The sequence below is a fragment of the Talpa europaea genome, assembly GCF_964194135.1.
Source record: "Talpa europaea genome assembly, chromosome: 2".
Lineage (NCBI taxonomy): Eukaryota > Metazoa > Chordata > Mammalia > Eulipotyphla > Talpidae > Talpa > Talpa europaea.
In genome coordinates, this window is record NC_140068.1 from 86,454,456 (window position 1) to 86,476,776 (window position 22,321).

General features: G+C 32.1%; 2 protein-coding genes across 5 annotated transcripts in view; one reads left to right on the plus strand and one right to left on the minus strand.

The window, feature by feature from the left end:
• RUNX2 (RUNX family transcription factor 2) overlaps positions 1–22,321 on the minus strand; it is a gene marked incomplete at both ends in the record, with an annotated part of 210,434 nt that overhangs the window by 166,965 nt on the left and 21,148 nt on the right. The window lies entirely within an intron of this gene.
• Positions 10,406–22,321, plus strand: part of SUPT3H (SPT3 homolog, SAGA and STAGA complex component) — a gene marked incomplete at its 5' end in the record, with an annotated part of 404,664 nt that continues 392,748 nt past the window's right edge. For all 3 annotated transcript variants that reach the window (XM_084227837.1, XM_084227838.1, XM_084227839.1), the window contains one exon: positions 10,406–10,506. In XM_084227837.1, coding sequence (XP_084083963.1) covers positions 10,406–10,506 — 101 coding nt within the window. The remainder of the gene's footprint in view (positions 10,507–22,321) is intronic.

A 22,321-nucleotide genomic window follows, 5' to 3' on the forward strand; every position in this document is an offset into this window, starting at 1 on the left:
AGTAGGATTCAGTTATCTCTGCAAATTGAGAACAGATCTCTTGGAATTTCTGGTGAATGTTCCAGAGAGGCTGGGTTTGACTAAATGTGAGGAACAATTTCCTGATAGTAGCTTGCAAGAATGGAAATGCCCTTCATTGTGTTTTTTGCAAATTTTTGTCTCTGGGGATTTTCAGCCAAAATCTAGAGCATGCCAAGTCTGGATTTAGAGTTCCAGCCTTTGAAAGAACTTTATGCCGTGATGGAAATGTTGCACAATCTGCTGTCCTATTATTATATCTACTAGGCACAAGTGGCTCTCCCGCGCTTGAAATGTACCTAATGAAACTGAGGAACTTAATTTTTAAATTTCATTTAACTAAGATAAATATAAATAGCCACATGTTTCTAGTGACTTTTTTTGGGCAGAACGGTTCTAGAATCTAGACTTTGAGACACCTTCTGTTTTTTGATTTGATTGAGTTTTAAGTCACAGAAGCCAACTCTTGGAACTTTTTTTTTTTTTTTTTTTGCCTTAGGGAATCATAATTATATTCAAATAATGCCTTTCATTCAAATGGTATAGTTCAAAGCATGGGTCTGTTAGTTATTTACAGTTTGACAAATTAAAGCATTCTTTTGACTTCTAGGTTGTACAGCTAATGCCAGATTCACTTGGAGAGCAATAACTACTAATTGGAGTTTCCTTTTATCATTATTGTACTGCGTGGTGATCTTGGATTTTCATTATCTTTTCTCACTTTGATTAATTTTCAGTGAAAACTTTTAAACTCATACCTGAAGCTTTATCCATTTGAAGTTATGGTGCCTTAAAAATGTTTTTGGTATAGTAAAGCAATTTGATTAGTTATAGTAGTAACTGTTCAGCATTTGGTCATTTTGGAAGTAGTTTTCAGCTATTGGTATTCACACTTTTTGAAGAAAATTTGGTGATACTTCACACAAGATTATGTTTTTTGAAATAGATATATTTCTTTTTCAAGCAAATTAGATTTAAAGATAAGACCTTAAAAAAGCCCTTTATTTATAGATAGCATCCTGAACTCTGGCCTGGTATCTGTAAAATGGTGCCCTCCTTCTTAAGGCTGAAGATAATTGTGAGGTCTGGAACCAAAAGGTCAAGCTTATGAAATAAGGATGTATGGAGATAGTTCATAGTACACTTATCAAAATGGGTTGTTCTTACTTAGGCTGACTGTATATTCCACTTTTCGTGGGACAATTATGGCTTAAAACTTGTTTGTCCCACCATAGTTACTAATGGAAGCTGTTTTAAAAATGCCTGGGTTGGGAATATGTAATATGGTCGTGTATTTTTTTTTAGTGACATTTAAAAGATGTATTGGGAAGATTAAACATGTTGCAATCTCAGAAATGCATTTGCTTTAAATCAGTGAAAAAGTTATTGCTTATGTGCTTTAATAATAGATGAGCTATCTAGACTAAGGCCATTAAGTGACCTGGCCTTTTAAAGCACTAGCAATTCAAAAATGTGCTTTTTCCCTTATAATTATATATAGAAATCTTAGGCAGCTTGATTTTCATTACCCTATAGAAAATGATCTTTTGATCATTTGCAGGAGACTACAAGGAAAGTTAGGCCGTGTTAGTCAAATCTTTAGAATGCGGATTCTTGTTGAAAATAACACCTGGTTTATTTTATGGTGAAGTTGAATAGTAAAATTATTCAGAAATCTGCTTATTATGTATTAGGATGGAAAAGAAGAATTTTTGCATATAGTTCTTTTAAATAATAAAAATAAGTTGGCCAAATGCATTATTGTATTAAATTTATACAGTAGTGCATAAAATATTTTATTGAGTGTTAGAACACACTTGGTTTGACTCCTCTGCTGAGGGTTAAAAATGATGTGTTGGCTGCAGCACAGTGCATAGGAAGTATTCAATAAATATTAGCTGCTGTATACTTAAGTTTATTGAATAATAGATCTGGAGAATATATTAATATTTTGAGATGCAATTTGGTATAGGTAGAAGGAGCACTTAAAACTAATTCCAAAAACCTAGGGTGAGCCATTTTCTGCTGTATTTCTTTTTTTTTTATTTTTAAATGTTAAGGTATTTAACTTTTCTGAGCCTGAGTTTTCTCATTAGTAAAATGGAATTGCACTTAACCTTGAACAATGTAGAGGCTAAGGGCACCACCCCCCCGAAAGATAATCCTAGTTGTTCCTCCGAGTCCACAAGTTTTGTCCCTACAGAGTCATTCAACCAACATCTGTGGTTGATTGGATCCATGGCTGCAGAACCCCAGGACAGAGAAAAATTCGTGTATCAGTGGACCTATGTATATGTAATTCAGACTGATGTTGTTCAAGTGTCAACTTTAATATCTAATTTCATCTCACCTCCTCACAGGATTGTTGGAGGCTTCAGAGGAAAATAAACCTACATTGTTAAAACAACACTTAACTGTTGTCTTATTTTGCAAATATTAATATTTAATTGCCTTTGTCTCAACTTGTCCACCTAACACTTCCAGTAAACACTCACCTTAAGTCTGCCAAAATTTTATATTTTACCTTGTGAAACTAAAATAGAGTGTAATAGGTATTATTACCCAAGATAATTCTCTTTAACAAGTACCACTGTAAGCCATAGTAGTGGTTCTTTATTGATTTTGGTTACAATATAATCTCTGTACAACAGGACTCCATACAATGGCTAAGGTAGAACCAACTTTTTTTCTAGGCATTTGATGCTTTCAATGAGATCAAATGAGATACTAACCACTATCTCATTTACTCAACCAAACATGTCATTCCCACTTAATAGGTGATACTGATGAGGCTCTTGCTTTCTGGGAAAGATCTGCTAGGTTTTTTTGCATTATATTACCGCAGCTCACATCTGACAGTTAATGGATGTGAAAATAGTGTGCTATCTGGTATTAGTATATAGCAGTTGCTGAAAAAAGGGTATGGTCATTGAGTTTACCGGGTAGTAAATTGAAATAATTTATGTGAACACACAGTGAATTGTAAAATACTATACAAATATGTAATTTTAAAATCTTAAATATACTTTTGGTATTTTAAAAAATATTGTAGAGATTTTATTACTGACTCCTATATCAGTATGGTCCTAATTGCTCTATATACATTGTCTTATGACCTATGAGAGGAATATTTGTAATCTCCATTTTAAAATTAGGGAACTGATACAGGGAGGTGATGTGACTTGCCCAAGGTCACGTGTTAAGTGTTAGAGCTTGTATTTGAACTCCAGGGCCCAGCTCTTTTCCTACATTGTGAGTTTTAGCATAGGCAGATGTTCACAACAAAGTTCACTATGACACATTGTGGAGATATTTAAGTTAATTATCATCAACTTTTATTTGTATGGTCTTTGTGGTATAGTAGAAAGAACTCTGGACCAGGAGTCAGGGGACCTCAGTATTAATCCCAGCTGTATCACTAAATAGCTGTGTCCTTGGGCAGTTCAAGAAACCCCTCTGGACTTCAGTTTCCTCACCTGAAAAATGAGGGATTTGGATGAAATTAGTGATTTTCAAATGATTTCAGATGTCTTCGGTCCCCCTCCCGCCAATTTGCATAGGTACACTTTTGTCTGTAATAGTTGTTTATCCATCATCTTAAGATTTACTGTTAAGCAAATAATTTCCGAATTTACTTTTAAAGTCACTAGTCTGTAAGATGACTTAATGACAACCTAAGTCTGCTGACGACTACTTGTATAACTTCTCAGTAATTCCACATTACAGCAAGTCCTAATGTAACATCCCCAGTACGTTCTGGGAAATTGCAGCTTTTAGTTAAGTGAGTTTTAAGGAAAATACGTCCTTGAATAATGTGAATGTTTTCCAGGTTTGTGTTTTCTCTTAAAAATTTTATAACCAAACAACATTATTCAAGGATCTGCTGTATTTTATTTTATTTAACATTTTTTCATAGTTTTATTTATTTATGCGTACATGAACTGGGGTGTAGGCCAGAGTTGAGGGGGGTGAGAGGATACACAAGAGGCAGAGTGGGGAGCAGAACAGGTGGATCCACTGAAATACACTGCTGAGGGGAACAGCAGGTGAGACAGGAGAGGTCTGCTGGGTCATATGGGTTCGCTCCCTTGTCAGGGAGCAAACTCACTCTCCAGAGGCTGATGGTAGCCTGATAATGCTGAGAGGTTAACCCCTACACCACCGGGGAGGCCCCAGACATGTTGTATTTTAAAGTGCTAAAAAAGACAGGTATCTTTTCCAAACAAGAAAAACAAAAGCACTAAAATAGGAGAATATTAGGGAATTTTTATTAAAATATATAAGCAGATGGACAAAATATTTCAGCTACCTGGAATCAAAGTTTTTTTTTTGTTATTGTTATACCCAGTACTTTTATTCTTAGTTTCTTTATTGGTAGGTGGATACTTGCCTTGCAGAATGATTGTGAAAAAATCTAATACAGGTGGAAGATCTTTTATAAACTCTGAAATGCATATACAAATTCATCTATTTTTCATATGCCCACAGTAAATCTTCCATCTTTCTTTTTAATTATATGAACTGTTTTTAACCACATCAGATATTTAATATGGACTTACAAGGCTTAATATTTCTAAAATGTGAATATGGACTAGAAAGGACTTTTGATATTTTAGAGACCTCCTTTTTTTCACATCCTGTCAAATAAATACACTTACCTCTTATTAAGCTAATTGATTGTAAAATTTTGCACATATTTGAAAAATTAACCATTAAGTCACTAAGTTATATAGTATTTTATATAAAAATAATGGTGTTTTAATATTGAAAAAGATTGTCATTTCTTTGGGGTATTGTGGTTAGGTATTTGAGGAAGAGCTGGTAGACAGATTTGCAATGACTTTTTATGAACCATCTGTGCAAAGACTAAATTTTATTTTTGAAAAGTTTTTGTGAAAGTGTACTGGATATGAAAGCAAATGGAATAGAAATCTACATTAATATAAGACTAAAGAAAAGTGTAATAATAGAACTAATGTTTCTCTGAGTATGTTACTGGGCTCCTCTATCTGGGTTAAAAAAAAAGTTGTTCATGTTCACCAGTAGATATACAAATACAGTTAATATCTGTCTATAGTGAATTTTCATAGTCTTCAGATGTCTTGCTATTTTTTTCAATTCAGATATATTTTTGGAGTGCCTATCTGGTACCCACTGTTTTTCTTTATAACATCCCTCTGAGATGGGCAGAAATTATTCTCAACAGATGGAGAAACTGAGTTTGAGAAATTAATCTTTATTACCAGGTTTTATATCAACTAATCTTAACAAAAACTCTTATGACCATGACATTTTTTATTATATTTAATATATGACTATAACTAAATTATATTTAATTTTTTCTGCCTTACAATTTATGTCACAGAACTGCTGTAAGATTTTATTTTTACTTGAATGTCTAATTCTTGTCTCAGACTTAACATGGCTCAAACTAAGCTATTTCTTTTTCCTTTCCAATCTTAACCCATCTCAATAAATAGTACCACCATTCTGTTGCTTAGACCCCTGGATATTTCTTTAGATTATTTATTGTTACTTATAATTTTCAAAGTGTATTCACTTCTATCTTATTTAATAGCAATCCAGTGAGATAATGTTGATTTGTTATGTATTTTTGAAACTTTGTTATGTATTTTTTAATGTTTAACTAAAAAGTGATGTATTTTCAGATTGTAACATTTTAAATCTCAGTGCAATTTCCCCATAGTTACTGACTGGTTCTGCTGCTCCTCCTCTAGTATCATGATATTTTGTGCATTATCTGTAAACTGATTCCACTGGTTATTTCTATTAATTTAGTATGCTAAAAACTACTAAAAGGCAAAGATGTGTCTTGTCTTTATAATCATCGTTGTACCACTCAGTGTTTGTTCATCTAAGTGCCAAAATTACAGATAATAGTCTCTGTCCTTAAGTAGTTAGCAGCTTAAAGATGAGGAAATGTCACTTCACTTATGCTAGTGTGAGAAATGTGATAGATGCATCTTATTTTATTTTCTGGTCTCATTTCATGTAAGTGAATTTTACTGTGAGAATAGTAGCTTCAGAAAAACATTGATTTAAATAGTTATAAATTATATGAGACATTTTTTGATTATTCATGTTTTCTTTTAGAAGGTAATTGAATGGGCCTTTCAGTTTTGTATCTTCGAAGTCTACTTGAGATGGTCCATATATAAATATATTGGAATTAATGTGTTATTCAAACACCAAATATAGAAGTTTCAAAATTTTGCATATTTTAATTTCTTTCTTTTAAAAAATAATATTTTTTTTTAAGATTTATTTATTAATACAAGAAATGGGGTACAGGCCAGAGGCACAGGAGGGTGAGAGAATCTATCAGAGATAGATCAGGAAGCAGAACAGGCAGAAGGACCAAAATACATTCTGAGGGGAGCATCGGGTGAGACAGGAGACGTCTACCCCGCCATATGGGAATCTCCCTGGCTGTCTGGATATTGAACCGGTGCCACGGAGGCTGTGGACAGTGTCACAGTGCTGTTTGTGCTCAACCTGCTGTGCCACTGGGGAGGCCTAATTTATTTCTGATTTTTTGCATGCTCAGTGATTGATCAGTGGTATTATGTTTCACAGCAAGAGATATTTAGATCATACTGTAACTAGAATGCATTGTAACCATAATTGCTTCCTGCCTTTGGAGTTTATGAGAATGAAATGTTCTGATTATGAGAGTTTTATATTATGTGGGATGTTCAGGTTATGAATGACTAGAATTGAGACTGTAGATGCTCAGAAGCAGTACAAAGGCCTGCTGAATTTTCTTTAGCAGTGATACAGTAGAAGAAATGGTAGATTATTCCACTGTCTTTTAATAGATGGACTGATGGATTTCACAATACAGAATTCAGTGTTTTTTTCAGGGTACTGTAAGTAGCATAAGGTTTTTAACTTGTTGGGGTCTTTTTTTTTTTTTAAAGATTTATTTATTTATGCATACAAGAACTGGCCAGAGATATGGGGAAGGGGTGAGAGGATTCACTAGAGACAGAGCGGAAACAGAACAGGCAGACTGACAAATACACTGCTTAGGGGAGCAGCAGGTGAGACAGGAGAGGCTGGATGCGCCATATGGGTTGCTCACTGGCCGACTGGGATGGACTGGGATCGAACTCATGCTGCTGAGGCTGTGATTGCTTCATAGTGCTCTGCTTAACCTCTTGCACCACCAGGGAGGCCATTGTTGGTTTTTTTTTTAAATAAATGTTTCATTGTATTTCTTTTTTAGTCATTAGTTACCAAAATTAGGAGCTCTGTATAGAAACCTAGTAATATATTCATTATATTTTTGTTTAATTCACATTTGTGATGTATAAATTTACAGTTAAAACTTTTTTTTCTTGTTGCAGTGTTTTCTGAGGAAAGGGGTGTATTCTCAAATTCCATTGTTTTAAATGAAAAAATGTTAAATTTTCTTTGGAACAGAATTTTACAGGTGTGACATAGTATTTGTTATTGGCTTAATGATCTGGCTTAAATAGTATTAATCAGAAATGAACTTACTCATTGGGTTCACATTTAAACTGTGGCATGTTGAAATAATTTAGGTCTCCATCTGCACATCTGAATTCATTTTGTAAAATATGGCAAACAGCTGCATTTCAATTGAAAGCTAAAACAACTGTAGGACATTAACCCATTGAGAAGATTACAGTAGGTTTTCAGTTCCATGTTAACTGTATTTATTAGAGAAAATTGACTTGAGTGCTTCTGCTTTTAACTGACTTTCAAAAAAATGGGAGAAAGGAAATAAAGCATTGGAATGATCGGACTTTGATGTGTAAGAAGTTAATGTCTAAAGAAGTTAATTATCTAAATCATCAAGCAAAATTTGGTATGGGAAATAATTATTTTAAAGATTCTAATGAGCTGTTGGCTCATCATGTCAAGAAAAATGTTACTCACCTGTTTGATTTAAAAATTAAATAAGGATGACTTATTGACTGAAAGGATGATCGTGGTTATAATAAAGTAGAATTTGGGCCTTTTTACCTCTTTCAGTAAATACTCTTGATGTGAAACATTTGCAATAGGGGACAACCAGAGAAAACTGGTGTTTTAATATGAATTTACTTTCTGAAATGTTTTTTCTTCAAAGTGCTTTTAAATGGCGTGATTGGATTTGCAAAATGAAAAGGGCAGATTTCTCTAGCAGTGTCTCAGGATATCTAGCTACATGATAATCACAGAGTGGCATTTCTTCAAATTTGAAGTGAGGCAACTGAAATCATGACTCTTCTTGGAGGCTGGGGTTAATACATAATCTTTGAGTTTAACATTTCCTCCAGGATATCATATCACTGTTAGTCTTCTATAGGGATAATAGGGAAACATTTTTCTAAGGTCTTGAGAAATCCATGCTTCTGTATTGTTATATCCTGGTTCTGTAAAACTCTGCAAGTTTTTGGTTTTGTGTCTGTTTTCCCCTAGTCTTGGACTGATGAAGTGATTTTTTTTTTTTTTTTAAATCTGAGTTTCGGAGATAATAGTTCTTTTCCAGTTATAGGAAAAAAAAAACTTATTTGAAAATTATTTGTGAAAAAAGATAGGATACATTTATGCTTAAAAAAATGATAGTCTTTCATAACATTAGTGTTTTGGTGTGTTTTAGAATTTTGGTTTTCAAGCTCATTTTTGTTGGAATAGTTTTCTTTTCCATCTTTTTCTCTGCTTTTGCATTTTGCCTAGTGGTTTGGGCCTGTTCCTAGGGACCAGCCCTCAGACTAGACAGGGCTTATCTGCTACAGAGGGATATTGGGATCTTCCAGATCTAACCTTTTTTTTTAATTGTGCTGCTTGTTATCATCTTTGTCATGTTTTCTTCTCTGAAGTTTCAAGCTATGAGCTATCTTAGGAAGTAGTTTGTAGTATTTTTTTTTCAGCCGCCTTTCATGTGACCTAGCTTTTCATTTCTGCTCTAGGTAAATGACCTTGGTTCAGGTTTCTTTTATAATTTTAGCTTCTATTGCCCAAAGGAGTAGTCAGGTTAGAGAGATGTTTAAGGAGAATAATTTGGCAGCAATGTGGAGAACAGAGATGGAAAGAGAGAAGGTACAAGTAGAGCTAAGATAGGGCCATGACAGTAGAACATGATGGGGAAAATATTACATAAACAGAGCAATATTTATTTGACTTCTTATAAATTACAGCGTGAGTAAAAGGAGTTAGAGATAATGATTGAGATTTTGAACTGGGGTTACAGGTGACAAGAGTGATGACAATGGTGAAAATAAAACTTACAAGGAAGCTAATATTTGTTGAATTACATTGAGGCTTTGCAGTGAAAATGTTCATGTTTCTTAAGCTTTTTTGATTGTGGAAAAAGGTAGTCTTAAATTTGTCATAAAATTTTTTAAAGGAGATCACAAAAGGAAGAACTTTTAAGGCCTCTATTTATAATAACAGCTAACATTAATTATGTGCTTATTCTGTGCTTAGATGGTCTGATGCTTTGCACATAATTAGTTCATTAAATTCTCACAATAACCCTAAGAAGGTGGAATTATAGTCCCATTTTATAAATGAGGAAAATGAAGCACAAAAGTAATTTTCCCAAAATTTCTAGAAAAGAGGGTTGGGATTTAAACTTAGCAAGTCTGACTCTTAACTAGCTTAATATACTTACAGTAAGTTCTCAGTATTGCTGTATCATATTCTAAATTTGTTAATTCTTCTCTACACTGCACAATATTTCTGTTTCAAAGAAAATTATAGCATTGCAAAGTTTACATAAACAGAAACTAACAGCTAGTATTTATTGAACATCAGCTTTATTTTATTGGGGAAACATTTTACATTGATGAGTTACTTAACCGTAAGATTGTAAAATATCACTGTGTTTACTTGTGATGTACAGATTGACTTTGTCTTATTTGTATTTTACACTTTGATTCAAATGGAAATTCACCTTGTATCTTATACCTGTGGATTCTTTCTTAAAAATGAAATAGCACTTGAGAAACATCAGACTTGTTCTGGTATTCTAGATGGACCTGAGGGCTGGGGGAGGTATTTGCTCCCAAGGACCAATTGGCTCTCCCCAAATTATTACCAGTGAACCTTAGGACACTTGGAACACATTCTGTGCCCTGTGCTCTATAAAAATACTCTATTTTTCTTTTATTATTTATTAAAAAACATGTACTGGAGTGTTTATCTGAGTACTTTTTTGATACTATGCTTGATTAAGCAGTTTTTTTCATTTTTAGTGTTTCATTTAGTGAAGAACATTAAGTTGAACAAATTTATATAAAATAAATCAGAAATTTAAAATTTTTCTGTACTTTCTTGAAGTAATTGCTTCTTTTTTCATGCATTTAATTACAGTTAAATACATTTTGTAAACTTTTTTCACCTTTTTATTTAGATGAATAATACTGCAGCCAGCCCAATGTCTACTGCCACTTCAAGTAGCGGAAGAAGTACAGGGAAGTCTATAAGCTTTGCAGCAGAATTACAGAGTATGATGTAAGTATGTCTCTGCATCTTGCTTACCTACTAAGTTTACTTATGTTGATAACAGGCAGTAGAAATAACAAGTTATAAGACTTCACTTGGAAATTTGTGCTAATCAAGTAAAAATGAAACAGTTGATTACATTTTCAGGAGCCATCTGCAGAAGAGGCAGAATTGCTTACACATTTTGGTATATTTAAAAAATAAGAATTGATTCATCTTTGTGAATGATATAATGAACCATCTTGTAAACATTTTTGCTCTAATTATCTGCCCAAATCTGTTATGAACTATTACTATTTTAGTTTTAGATTTAGAAAATGTTGAGATTACCTGTATTCTTGGGTAGTGGACATGTTTTCACAGAGTTCACTTCTCAAATGTCATAATTCTATGAGTGTAATTTAGTTTTTAGTTTTTATAACACTTGAAATCACTGCTATTTCATGATGTTGAGAAACAATTTAGGACATTTAGAAAACAGTTTTTGAGAAATTGTGCAGTCGTTAAGATTTGCTTTCCTAAGACTCACTTCAACTTGATTTTTTGGCTTCTTATTTGAATGAGACTTCATATTTTGAATAGATGGGCAGTAACATATTTATTAGGTATGTCTGCTGGCACTACTCATTTTACTTTATTATTGGTTAAACAGGTAAATATCTGCATAAGGGGGATAATACAGAGACTTCTTTCCCTGTGGTATATTATTCATGACTTATCAGACAGTTTTAAAATAATGTTTCTGTTGAAGGCTTATTTATCCTCGTGTGGCTGTATGTAGATAATTGTCACAGTGGATTAATTCCACTGTGGTGATTTTTGTTCAAAGGAAAAATGAGCATATACGTAACACTTTAATTAACATTGAAAACATTTAGGTCATAGCTTCTTAAACATTTTGGTTTCAGGTCCCTTTACATTTAATTATTGAAAATTTAAAACAGTATTTATGTGGATTATATCTATTAATATTTATTACTTGAGTATAAAGTAAAAATTGTTAATTCATTTAATTAATTATAAACATTAAATGTTAGCTTAAACAATATATGGCCTATAAAATAATTGTATTCTTAAACCAAAAATTGGTAACATGTTTTGTTAGATACGTGAATAAATATATGAATTTAGGAGCTATGTGGAAAATTTTACAAAGGGTTTATGCCTATGTATACTTTTGTATATTTAAGTTTTTTCATTATTTGTCTGTGGCTTTATGTTAAGAATCTCTTATATTACAATAGTTATGTTTAAATGAATTACGTGTGCTGTAGAAGGTTTATAAGGTGAGAATATTCATTTTTCTGTAGAGGCCATTCTTTGATTTACTTTTGCATATTAAAAAGTTTTTACTTTTCAAAATTTCAACTCATAAAATTATAGTGAATAATACACCCAACCCCATGCATCCACTATCTAGTTTTAACAATAAGTGTGCTTTGCCAGTCTTATTTAACTTTTCTCCCTACTCAACTTTTTTAAAAAGGAAATAATTTAAAGAATATCCCAGACATAATATTTCAGTATTGTGTATTTAAACAATACTGTTAATAGCTAAAACAACATGTTCTTTAGCAGCGGTCAGCAGACGACAGCCATGGGGCCCATGTTTTTGAAAATGAGGTTTTATTGGACCTCTGCCACACTCATTCATTTATCTGTTATCTGCCTTTGCTTTCATGTTACATAATAGAGTTGAGTATTTGTGACAGAGATCATATGACTAATAAAGCTGAAAATAATATATGGAAGTACAGAAAATACTTATTTTCATGTTGTAGAAAAAGTTAGATGACCGCGGATCAATGGAAATAATAGCGTTCTAAAGAGGAAAGTGGTATTTTTGCCTTTTATACTTAGTAGAGGATCTTATATTGCATTTGATGGGTAGCAGGACACTTAAGTAAACTGAGAAAAAAAATAAAAGCTAAATTCAGCACTTTATAAAATACTTTTGCAAACATCTTCCCAGCTAATGTGTGCTTAAGTTGGATACAGAATGCAAAAGTTATTGTTGGCTCCAATTTTGCAAGAAATGTATGTTTTACTTCTATTTCAAACCTCATGCAGATGCCACTCCTAATAGTTTTATTTATTACTTATGGTCTGAAGTTACTTTTTCCCCTTATGTATTGCTTCATAGAATAGTTGTTCCATAGGAAAAAAAGGTCAAAATTGGGGGAATCTTTAATTTGTCAATATTTTCTATTGATATATAAGGTTTTGGGCTTTGGTAGGCTTAAACAATATATAGCCTATAAAATAATTAGACTAAATATATCTTTGATCCTTGCTAATGTGATTTCAAATAAGGAACTGCAGACTTGAGTTTCTGTGTTTTATTTTGTGTTGTAGGAATTTGTTCTGTTAATCCCTACTTTTTCCCCCTGAGGTTTTACAGTTCTTCTAAACTATATTGCTGCTTTTCAATCCTCTGGTGCAACTTTCTTCCAGACTCATTGCCACTAAGGAGTTTTTCTCTTGGTTCCCTGCCCTCTAAATAATTATCATTATTGTTGTATTTTCTGGGAAAGGTTTCACTGAAAGGTGTCTAGTTGTCAAGCATGTGAAATTGTCATGGTCTGCTAATTAAATATAGAACTGGCAGCCAGTCTGTCCTACTAGAACCTGGATAGAATTTGCTGTATTTTAAGCTTGGGTGGTAAATACTACCAGTGAAGTATTCTTTAGGAAGTAATTCTATAAATTTCAAAGTTAAAAAATTAATAGATGAACAATTGCTAGTGGTTGGTATGGGCTTTCCCATAGTGCATTTAACTGAGCACACTAGCTATATCTTCCTTTGCACAGTACAGCACTTTGAATGAATAGTAGTGGAAGGATCCAAAGATTTCTCATTTTTAAGTTCTTGAGTTTAAGTAGCCTGTAAACAAGACAGTAAATATTTTCAGTCTGCTTGCAGATATTTTAACAAACTTCTTCAGTTTCAGTGTACTTTGAGTCTTAATTGGGCTTTCTTTTTCTTATTTTACTCATTTATATATTTTTCCCTTGTTGTGCTGTACTTTTTCAGGTTTATAGGTATGGTGATAAGGCCAGGTTTCTTTACTTGGTAACATTTAGTAAGTCTCAAGTGACCAAATGTAAAAAATATTTTGTTTGCATGTTACTTACATTTTGTAAGAGTTCTTCCAAATGAAAATTTCTTTCTTATTTAAAGACCACACATTGAAGACATTTTTTAGCATCAGTTTTCTGAGAAAGCAAAATTTACTCTTTTACTTACATAGTTTTGCAAGTTTTGCATTTTTTAAAAGAAGCATTTATTGAGTCCTGGCGTGACCTAAATGGCTTTGAGATAGTCTAGCAAGAGAGAAGGGTTGTGGAGACCAATAATTGTCATGTAATAAGATATGAAAAATTGCATGGTGTAGTACAAAAGGAAAGATTGAAAAACTGAGGGTAAATATCCTAACTTTGGGTCTGTACTTCTGACTACCTCTTGGTATGCCCATTAAGTATTTATGAACACCTCAAATTTGTTATATGCAAATTATTCTGAGTAATTTTCTCAGTGAGATTTGTTTTTCCTCTTGGAAATTTTTGGTATGCATAACATTTACTTCATTTATTCCTTGCTGTACTATACTAGGGCATATTTGTATAGGTGGAATGGTATCATTTGGCTATTATTATAATGAGGTTATGAGCTGTGATACAATATGTTTCCATTTTATCCTTAAACTTTGAAGAGTTGTAATATGCAAATATATATGAATTATTAATACATAATTATTAAACTAACATAAATACTGAGTTTCCCTAGATCATTTAAATTTTTTAGGAAACTGGAGGGAAAAGAAATTCTTTAAGGTTAAATATTACAACTTCAGTGATGCTTTAATAATGGCAGTGATAGTAGTCAAGCTTGTGTAGAGCATACTGTGTGCCAGACACTCTCCTGAGTACTTCTACATTCATTTCATTTAATCCTCACAAACCCCTATGAGGTAAATGCTGTTACTCCACTTTCATAGATGAGAAAATTGAGACACTAAGGCTAGTAACTTACCCTAGATGCCCTTGTAGTAAAGGCAAGACGTGGATTTAAACCAGTAAATCTGACTCCAGAGTTCATGCTTTTGGTAGTTGTGCTAAACTACATTTCTTTCAATAAAACTTTTATTGTGACTTATAAATTTAGTTTACAAATGAGCTATTAGTTTACGTGTGACGTGTGTATTGTAATTAATAATGTGAAAGCTAAATAATTGTTCATTTCATTATTTATTAGTAGTGAGGTTTAATTTTTATAGAAAATAATAGGTTATTTTAATTTTCATATTGCTATTACATTTATTTTGGTTTCTTATACCTTATAAGCACCAAATCTTTTTAAACAGGAGCATATCAGTAACCAAGAGGAAATACAATTTTTCATCAATTATATACATATAAACTCCTTATTGTTTGTTCATAAATGTGGTATTTCATAATTTTGGATATAAACATGGCCACATCATTGCTCTTGACTATTAAAATATTCGTTTTGCATTTATGTTTATCAGTATTAAATAACATTTTAACTCCTGATATTTAAGTAACACTGAAATATGTGGACAAACAGAATTATACCTTTGTGGAATGCATCTATTTGGAATATTTTAAGATATATAATGATTTATAAACATCATAATAATGGGGAAGATTTTCAAATTATAAAATTGGTTACAATATTTCCTGAAAGTGAGGATACATGTGAGAAGTGATTGAGAACATAAAAGTGCTGTATAACTAGAAATTGGTTATACTTTTTGTCCTTTCAGAAATGAAATAAGGAAATGTTTGAATAGCAAGAGCCAACTGAATTAAGTGTCTGTATTGAAAAAATGTGCCATTTTATAAACAACAAAATACAGTTTTGAATTTGTGCTTAAATATTCTTATCATTTCTTTCATGAAAAGAAAATAACTAGACCTTTCATTTTAGGATAGGAAATGCATAATTGCCAGGGGAAAAACATTTTACTTACTCTAAGAAGTGAATGTTTGAGAGGAAGTTATTTGAGAATTCTGTGATGATAATCAGTTACTTGGGGTTGGTGGGCGGGGTACATGTAAAAATTCATAGATTTAGCATTCTGAATTGCAGGGTATTTGCAAATGATCACAGTGGAGAATAGAAATACCTGTTTGAAACTATGTTGATGGCGAAAACAGGACCTAACTGATGAGCAGTATTTATTGTCTTTTGTGTGAATATTCATATATTCCATTTTGTTCCTGAGTGCTTCTCCTACACCCTGCTCAGCATGCTATGTAGCATGTGGTTTATATATATAATCTTAACTTTTTAAAATCTAAAAACTTTTGAATTTTGAAATACATCTTTCAAAAAGGAATTGTGGACTTGTGTCTTCCTCACAGGATTTATATGCAGTTAAACTTTAAATGAGCTATTGAAATAAAGCACTTAGTACTCCTGGCACGCAGAAAATACTGCCCTTTTGTCTTTGTCATTAAAAAAATTATCATCAGTATATTAATAATTAAGACTATAAGGTGGAGATTGTGGGTGCTGGTGGTGGAAGAGCTACAGTGACTTTACCTGTGGGGAAGGAGATCCCATTCTGTCCAAACAATAACAAAGATATAAAATAATGGTATGTCAACAACAATAAAAACAAATTAAAAAATTGTTTGTTAAAACTTATAAAGAATTAAGAATGTTAAGAATTATTAGGAAGTTTATTAAAAAGTATTTCCAAATACAAAGAGAAATGTTTACAGTTTTATTGGAGGAATTCATAGAGAAAAGGTGATTTGTTTGCATGTTGTTGAGTAGAAATTTTTTCAGTAATGGAAAGATCTGTATCTGTGTTTGCCAGTATGGTAGAAGCACATTAAATTGAGCTAGGCAACTGAGTGACTGAATTTTAAATTTTATTTTAATGAATTTAAATTTAATTAGTCACGTGTAGCAAGTGGCTACCATATTGGACAAGACAGAAGAAATAATAGAAAATATAAATTGTATATAAAATAGTTAATTTCAGAATTACACTTTTTTGAAATTGAAGAAATAGATTTTCATGTTCTGTTATTTTAACACTTTCATCAGTTTACTGTTTTTTTCTTCCTCTTTGATTTGGTTGTCATTGTCCCATAGCTCTTTAAGGATTTGTGGATGTTAACTTTTTTTACTTTGGCAGGTCTAATTTGATTGGGAGGTTTAATACTTTTTGTGCAGACGGTCTCAATAACTTTGAAGTATGTTTCTTAAAAATATTTTCTGTGAATTTGCATAACATATTTAGTCTTTGTAGAAATCCTGTGATTGTAGCTGTGACTGTACTGTGTTGTTCTTCATTATCATGCCTGTGTATGATTGAATATCATGTCAAGTTTTCTGCACCCATTTTTATGTAGCTAGATTTGCAAAATTTCTAGTAGCTATAAAGTTATCTGTATGTTAAATAATATTTTATCAGTTCATTGTTTTTATTTTTAATGTAAGATTTGAAAACTTTTAAGGTTTAAATGTACCAAGTTCAAAATTGGCAATGCTTTTTCAGCATTGCATATATATCGGAAAGTGGTTAGTAATTTTGGATAGGAAATTAAAATTTGATATCTATGATTATGTGTTTGTTCCCATCTTACAACTTACAATAACATATGCTGATATAGAATGTAAACTACTCCTAAAATTAAAAGGTGTAATTTTAGAAAAGATGAATACATTTTTATTGTATGCATTTTTCACTATTTTTTGAGTTTAGGGGCTCTGTGAGTGTTTTCAAGTGTGCCCAAGTACTGTTCTGATTCTCTTTAGATGTGATGTGAGACAGATAAGTAGTTTTACATTATATCCAAAGGAATTGACTAATCTAGTGCTGTATTTTAACATGATAACATGTGTATTAATATTGTGTGTATATTTTTATAAAATGCTAAAATACATCAAAAATGTGTATTGGTATGATTATACCTTTGCAAATGATTCTTTTTTGACTTCTCTGCATGGACGTTTTGTAATCTTAAGTAGAACACCATATTGCCTTTTAAAAAGTATTATTATGGTCATGAGTTTTTTAAACTGCCACTTTTTTCCCAGGACTTAATAGAAGTCACAAAACTAGTTTTCTAGGAAAGAGTAGTGAAAACTAATCCTTAATCTGTCATCTTTGGCTGCTGTTCTCCTCCTTTATTTTTCATAAACTGCTCTGTCTTTAGAGAACCATGATGTGACCGTATCATGACTGGTAGAGTGTTGCTAGTCTTTTCATGGCTTGCTTTCTATTCCAGCATTACATTGCTTAATAATATATGTTTAATAAAGATAGCAATATACTACTAATATGTTTTTTTCAAGTATGGGTTAAATTAGATTTTTTGGGGAACCTAGCAATAAATTAATACTTATTCATATAACAGAAATGCCATAATTTTTATGTGGGATTACATCCAGACAGTCCAACTTGGCGTACAATCTATTTCTAAGTCAAGTACTGACTGTGTTTTTCATTTTACCTCTTCCAGCCTAGATTTGATTTTAACTGTATCTTTTATACCTCTCTAATTCTTTAGAAGAATATCAACAGAGATAGTCTTTGCTTTTAATATACAGTAAAATGTTACTTCTCTGGGATTTGTAACAAAACAAACATTTTAAAGGAAAAATGCTATATATAAGTGAGTGATTAAAAGTAGCATGATACAATGGAAGGGATTGTAGATTTGGAGCGACAGTATATAGGTTCACTTCTGCATTGGTGGATTTTATGTTTAGAACAAAATACTCTCTCCTCCCCAACCCTCCCCCTTCAAAAAGAACACAATATGGAAATGTTATGAGTAGGGAAATTGTTACATCAACATTTTATTCAAAGGGATTTGTCTTTTATATATTCTTATAGAACCAGTTTGTATTGGGTTGTTGGGAAAGTCAGGACAGTGCGTGCGTGCGTGCGTGCGTGCGTGCGTGTGTGTGTGTGTATGTGTGTGTGTGTGAACTGCGATGTAGACCAGAGGTGCAGGGAGTGAGAGGATTCACTAGAGACAGAACGGGGAGCAGAACAGGTGGATTTACTGTACACTACTAAGGGGAACCGCTAGAGAGACAGGAGAGGTCTGCTGTGCTATGAGTGGGTTAGCTACCTGGTTGGGGATCAGACACAGGCCACAGAGGTTATAGCTCTGAGACTCAACCTATAGGCTACTCGGGAGGTCGCTCATGATGCATTTCAAAGGAAAAATATGTCATGACTTTCCCTACAAGGCAATATTATATTCTGAAAAGAAAAAAAATCACAAAATAGTGAAAGATCATGAAGAATACTTTAAATTCACTAATTTAAAGCACTGTTAGTGCTTTGGTATTTGTCTTTCCAATTCCTATAAAAATTGAAAAATAAATTAAAAAATTAAATTGTAACTGCTATTGTATAACCTTGGTTATACATTCTATCATATGGAAAGGGTCTGTATCACTGTGTAATACAGACCCTTTCCATGTTGATAAATGTACATTACCTTTATAGCTGCAGTTAGTCTATATTCCATGTTTTTCAACAGTCTTGTTAAATATGTTAGGTTGTTTGTAACTTTTCAGTGTTTAAATGCATTGTAATGAGCTTTCTTTCAATAACTTCCTTTCTATTCCTCTCCCATCCCCCCTTCTTTTTTTATATATATGTATATAAAGTATATATACATCTCAGTCTTTGTGCATGTCACTTATATTTCATTAGCGCTAATTACTTGAAGGTATTTGATGACCTTTTCATAAAGACTGAGTTATAATCCCACAGTATATATATATACAGTATATATATATACAGTAGTATATATGCAAATATGCCTTGCAAATACTGAGTAATGTAACATTCGTGTGTATATATATGTAAATTTATATGTAAATATTTTATTTATATATTTTAAATATATATTTTATTATGAAAGAATTATTCCAGCTTAGTTTTTTAATTGGTAATATATTTACACATTTAAAAATAGTTGCATCTATACAGTAAAAAGTTCTCCTGTCCCTGTTGCCTAGTTTCTTTGAGTAATGTTATTTTCAGTATATTCTTCTGGAATTTCTTTATCCATGTGGAAGTACATGTGAATATATTCTTATTTTTCTTTTTGCATATGGAGTGCCATACTGTAGACACTTGTTTGTACTTCTGTGTACTTGCTTTTGGAGATCTCTGCATAGCAACACACAGAGGCGTGTATATGTATGTCGTATTTCTAATCTTTCTAGAGTTTTATAGTTGAGTTACTGTTTCATGAACTCTATAGCCTAAATATATAAAGGGAGTCCTTTATTGTTCAGTGAAACTGAGGCAATGTTTAAATGAGTTACTTAAGTCAGAAGAGGTATTGAGATCTTCACACAGATAAGCAAAAAGTAGAAAATAAAAGCTATCTATTATCCCTGACTAAGAGAAAGTCTTATATTTTGGGATGTGTGTATGTATGTTACTTAATTTTAAGGTCATAGTAATTTTTAACTATTGCTGGGCTTTTTTAATATCCTGCCTCCCAAACCCCCACAATATACTATGAACAATGGTTTATGTTATTGTACTTCATTATTTTTTTTTTAAAGATTTATTTATTTATTTATACAAGCACTGAGTACAGTCAGAAGTGCGGGAGGGTGAGAGAATTCACCAGAGCCAGAGCGGAGAGCAGAACAGGCAGAGTGATGAAATACACTGCTGAGGGGAGCAGCGGACATGGCTGGAGAGGTCTGGCGCCATGTGGGACCCTCGCCTGGCGGCCGGGGATCAAACTGGCGCTGCAGAAGCTGTGGACAGCTTCGCAACCCAGTGCTCAACTGCTGCACCACCGGGGAGGCCCTGTATTTCATATTTGTGTATCTACCCTATTATTTAGCCATTTGATTGTTTCTAGTTTTTTCCTATTATTAAAAATGACATAATGACATCTTGATACCTATGGTTTACATTAAAAAAAATTAGTGGAAGAATTTTTAAGTTTAAAAACTTTTTTGACTCATTTATATATCTCTATAAGTGTTTAAGAGAGCACCCTCTTCATCTTTTTTTGATATTTAGCAGTAAAAACATTGTGCTGTTTTAGTTTTTCTTTGACTACTAACTTTGAAAATATTTGGCCATTTATATTTCATTTGTGGATGCCCATATTCTAGAAAATTTTGCTGAGTACTTGTTTTTCCATTGGTTTGTTAAATGCTTTTAATACATTAAAGACATTGAACTTTGTGATCATATTTGGCAGTCACCCTATTCCAGTCCCCCATCTTTTGGTTTCCTTACAGTTTGTAGTGCTTGTTTTTAATATTTGAATCTTTATTCTTACTGTGTATAAATCAGTTAAATCAGTCTTTTCATCCTACCTTTGACAGAAAGTCCTGTGTTAAATTTTTTTATATCATCATGTACTTTCTTATATTTTAGACTTTTCTATAGTTTAATATTTAATCCATTGTTTTGTTGTATGGTGTCAGGGTAGGTCTAAGTTAAAATAGTTATACTTCAAATTCATTTGACAGTGGTCTTACCACCACAAATTATATAAGCCTTCCTTGTCTCTCAGAATTGAAATGCTACCTTTATCAGACAATTATCATTTATGGGTTTTCTTCTTTGTTCCATTGAATTGTCTGTTCCTTTGCCAATACTGCATTACTTTAGTTATTATAGTTTCTTAATGTGTTTTAATATTTGGTATTATCATTCAAGGTCATCTACATAACTTTTCTTTTTGAAATATTTCTGCTTCTTTTCCTATTTTTATTCTTCCAGATGAATTTTTAAGAGTCATTTTATCAAGTTCCAAAACAAATTTTAAGTGAAAAATTAAAGTTTAATTTTTCTTTTCTTTTTTATGTTTTTTGCTGTATACTCACATTTCGGACATTGGTCTGTGTAGTTCATTTGACTTTTAAAGTTGATTAATGAAATAATTTTACATTTAGAAAGTTTATTTGAAAAGTTTACAACACAGGATAGAAACTAATGAGTGAGTTGGTTAACTAATGTATGATTAGAGACTCTGAAGAACTCGGTTTTCTTTAATGTTTGTTTTTCTTGCTTGAATGTGGAATTGTGTTATGCCTGCAGTATGTAAAATTGGCCAGATTTTCTCCTCAATTTTAAATCATGCAGTTATTGTCTTAGTTTTGAATGGCGAGCATGATTGGAAACAAAAGATCAGTTTAATTTTTTTTATGGGTATATAAAACTTATTCTGACTATTGGAATTATGTACAAGGGCCATCTATGCAATATATATATAAGAATGAATAATTTCATGTATTCAATTTTATAAATATGTAAAGCTAATTTAAGTGATCAAATGGATCTTATTTTGATCATTTTAATGAAAATATTTCTACAGTAGATTTTACACATTTTGGCCTATAAACAAGGATACCATGTAAAATTTAATCTTTTTATTTTACTATAGTGTCATTGTAAATATCAGGTGTTGCAGTCCACTTACCCTGTTAATGATACTGCAGAGCACTAGAAAGACATAAGTGTACTTTGCTTCCATAGTCCTACTTTGCTTTGCTTTTTGAATTGATTTGTAGAGTTTTTATGTTTTCTCTCTTCTTAGTAGCTGCTATTTTTGCTGGTGTATTGTTCCATATCTGACAGTTTCAACTCCCTTCTTTTTTGAATGGTGCTTTGTCTATGATAGATTATTTAATTTGCATATATAATTCACAAGGTGGAAAAGCCTGTCACACTTTTTCTTCTGAGAAAAATTACTTGATGTTTGGTGTACACCCTTGATATTAATTTTGAGAGTTGAGTTTACTTATTCTTGGTTCTGATTTTTGGCTGTTTTTTAATAACTA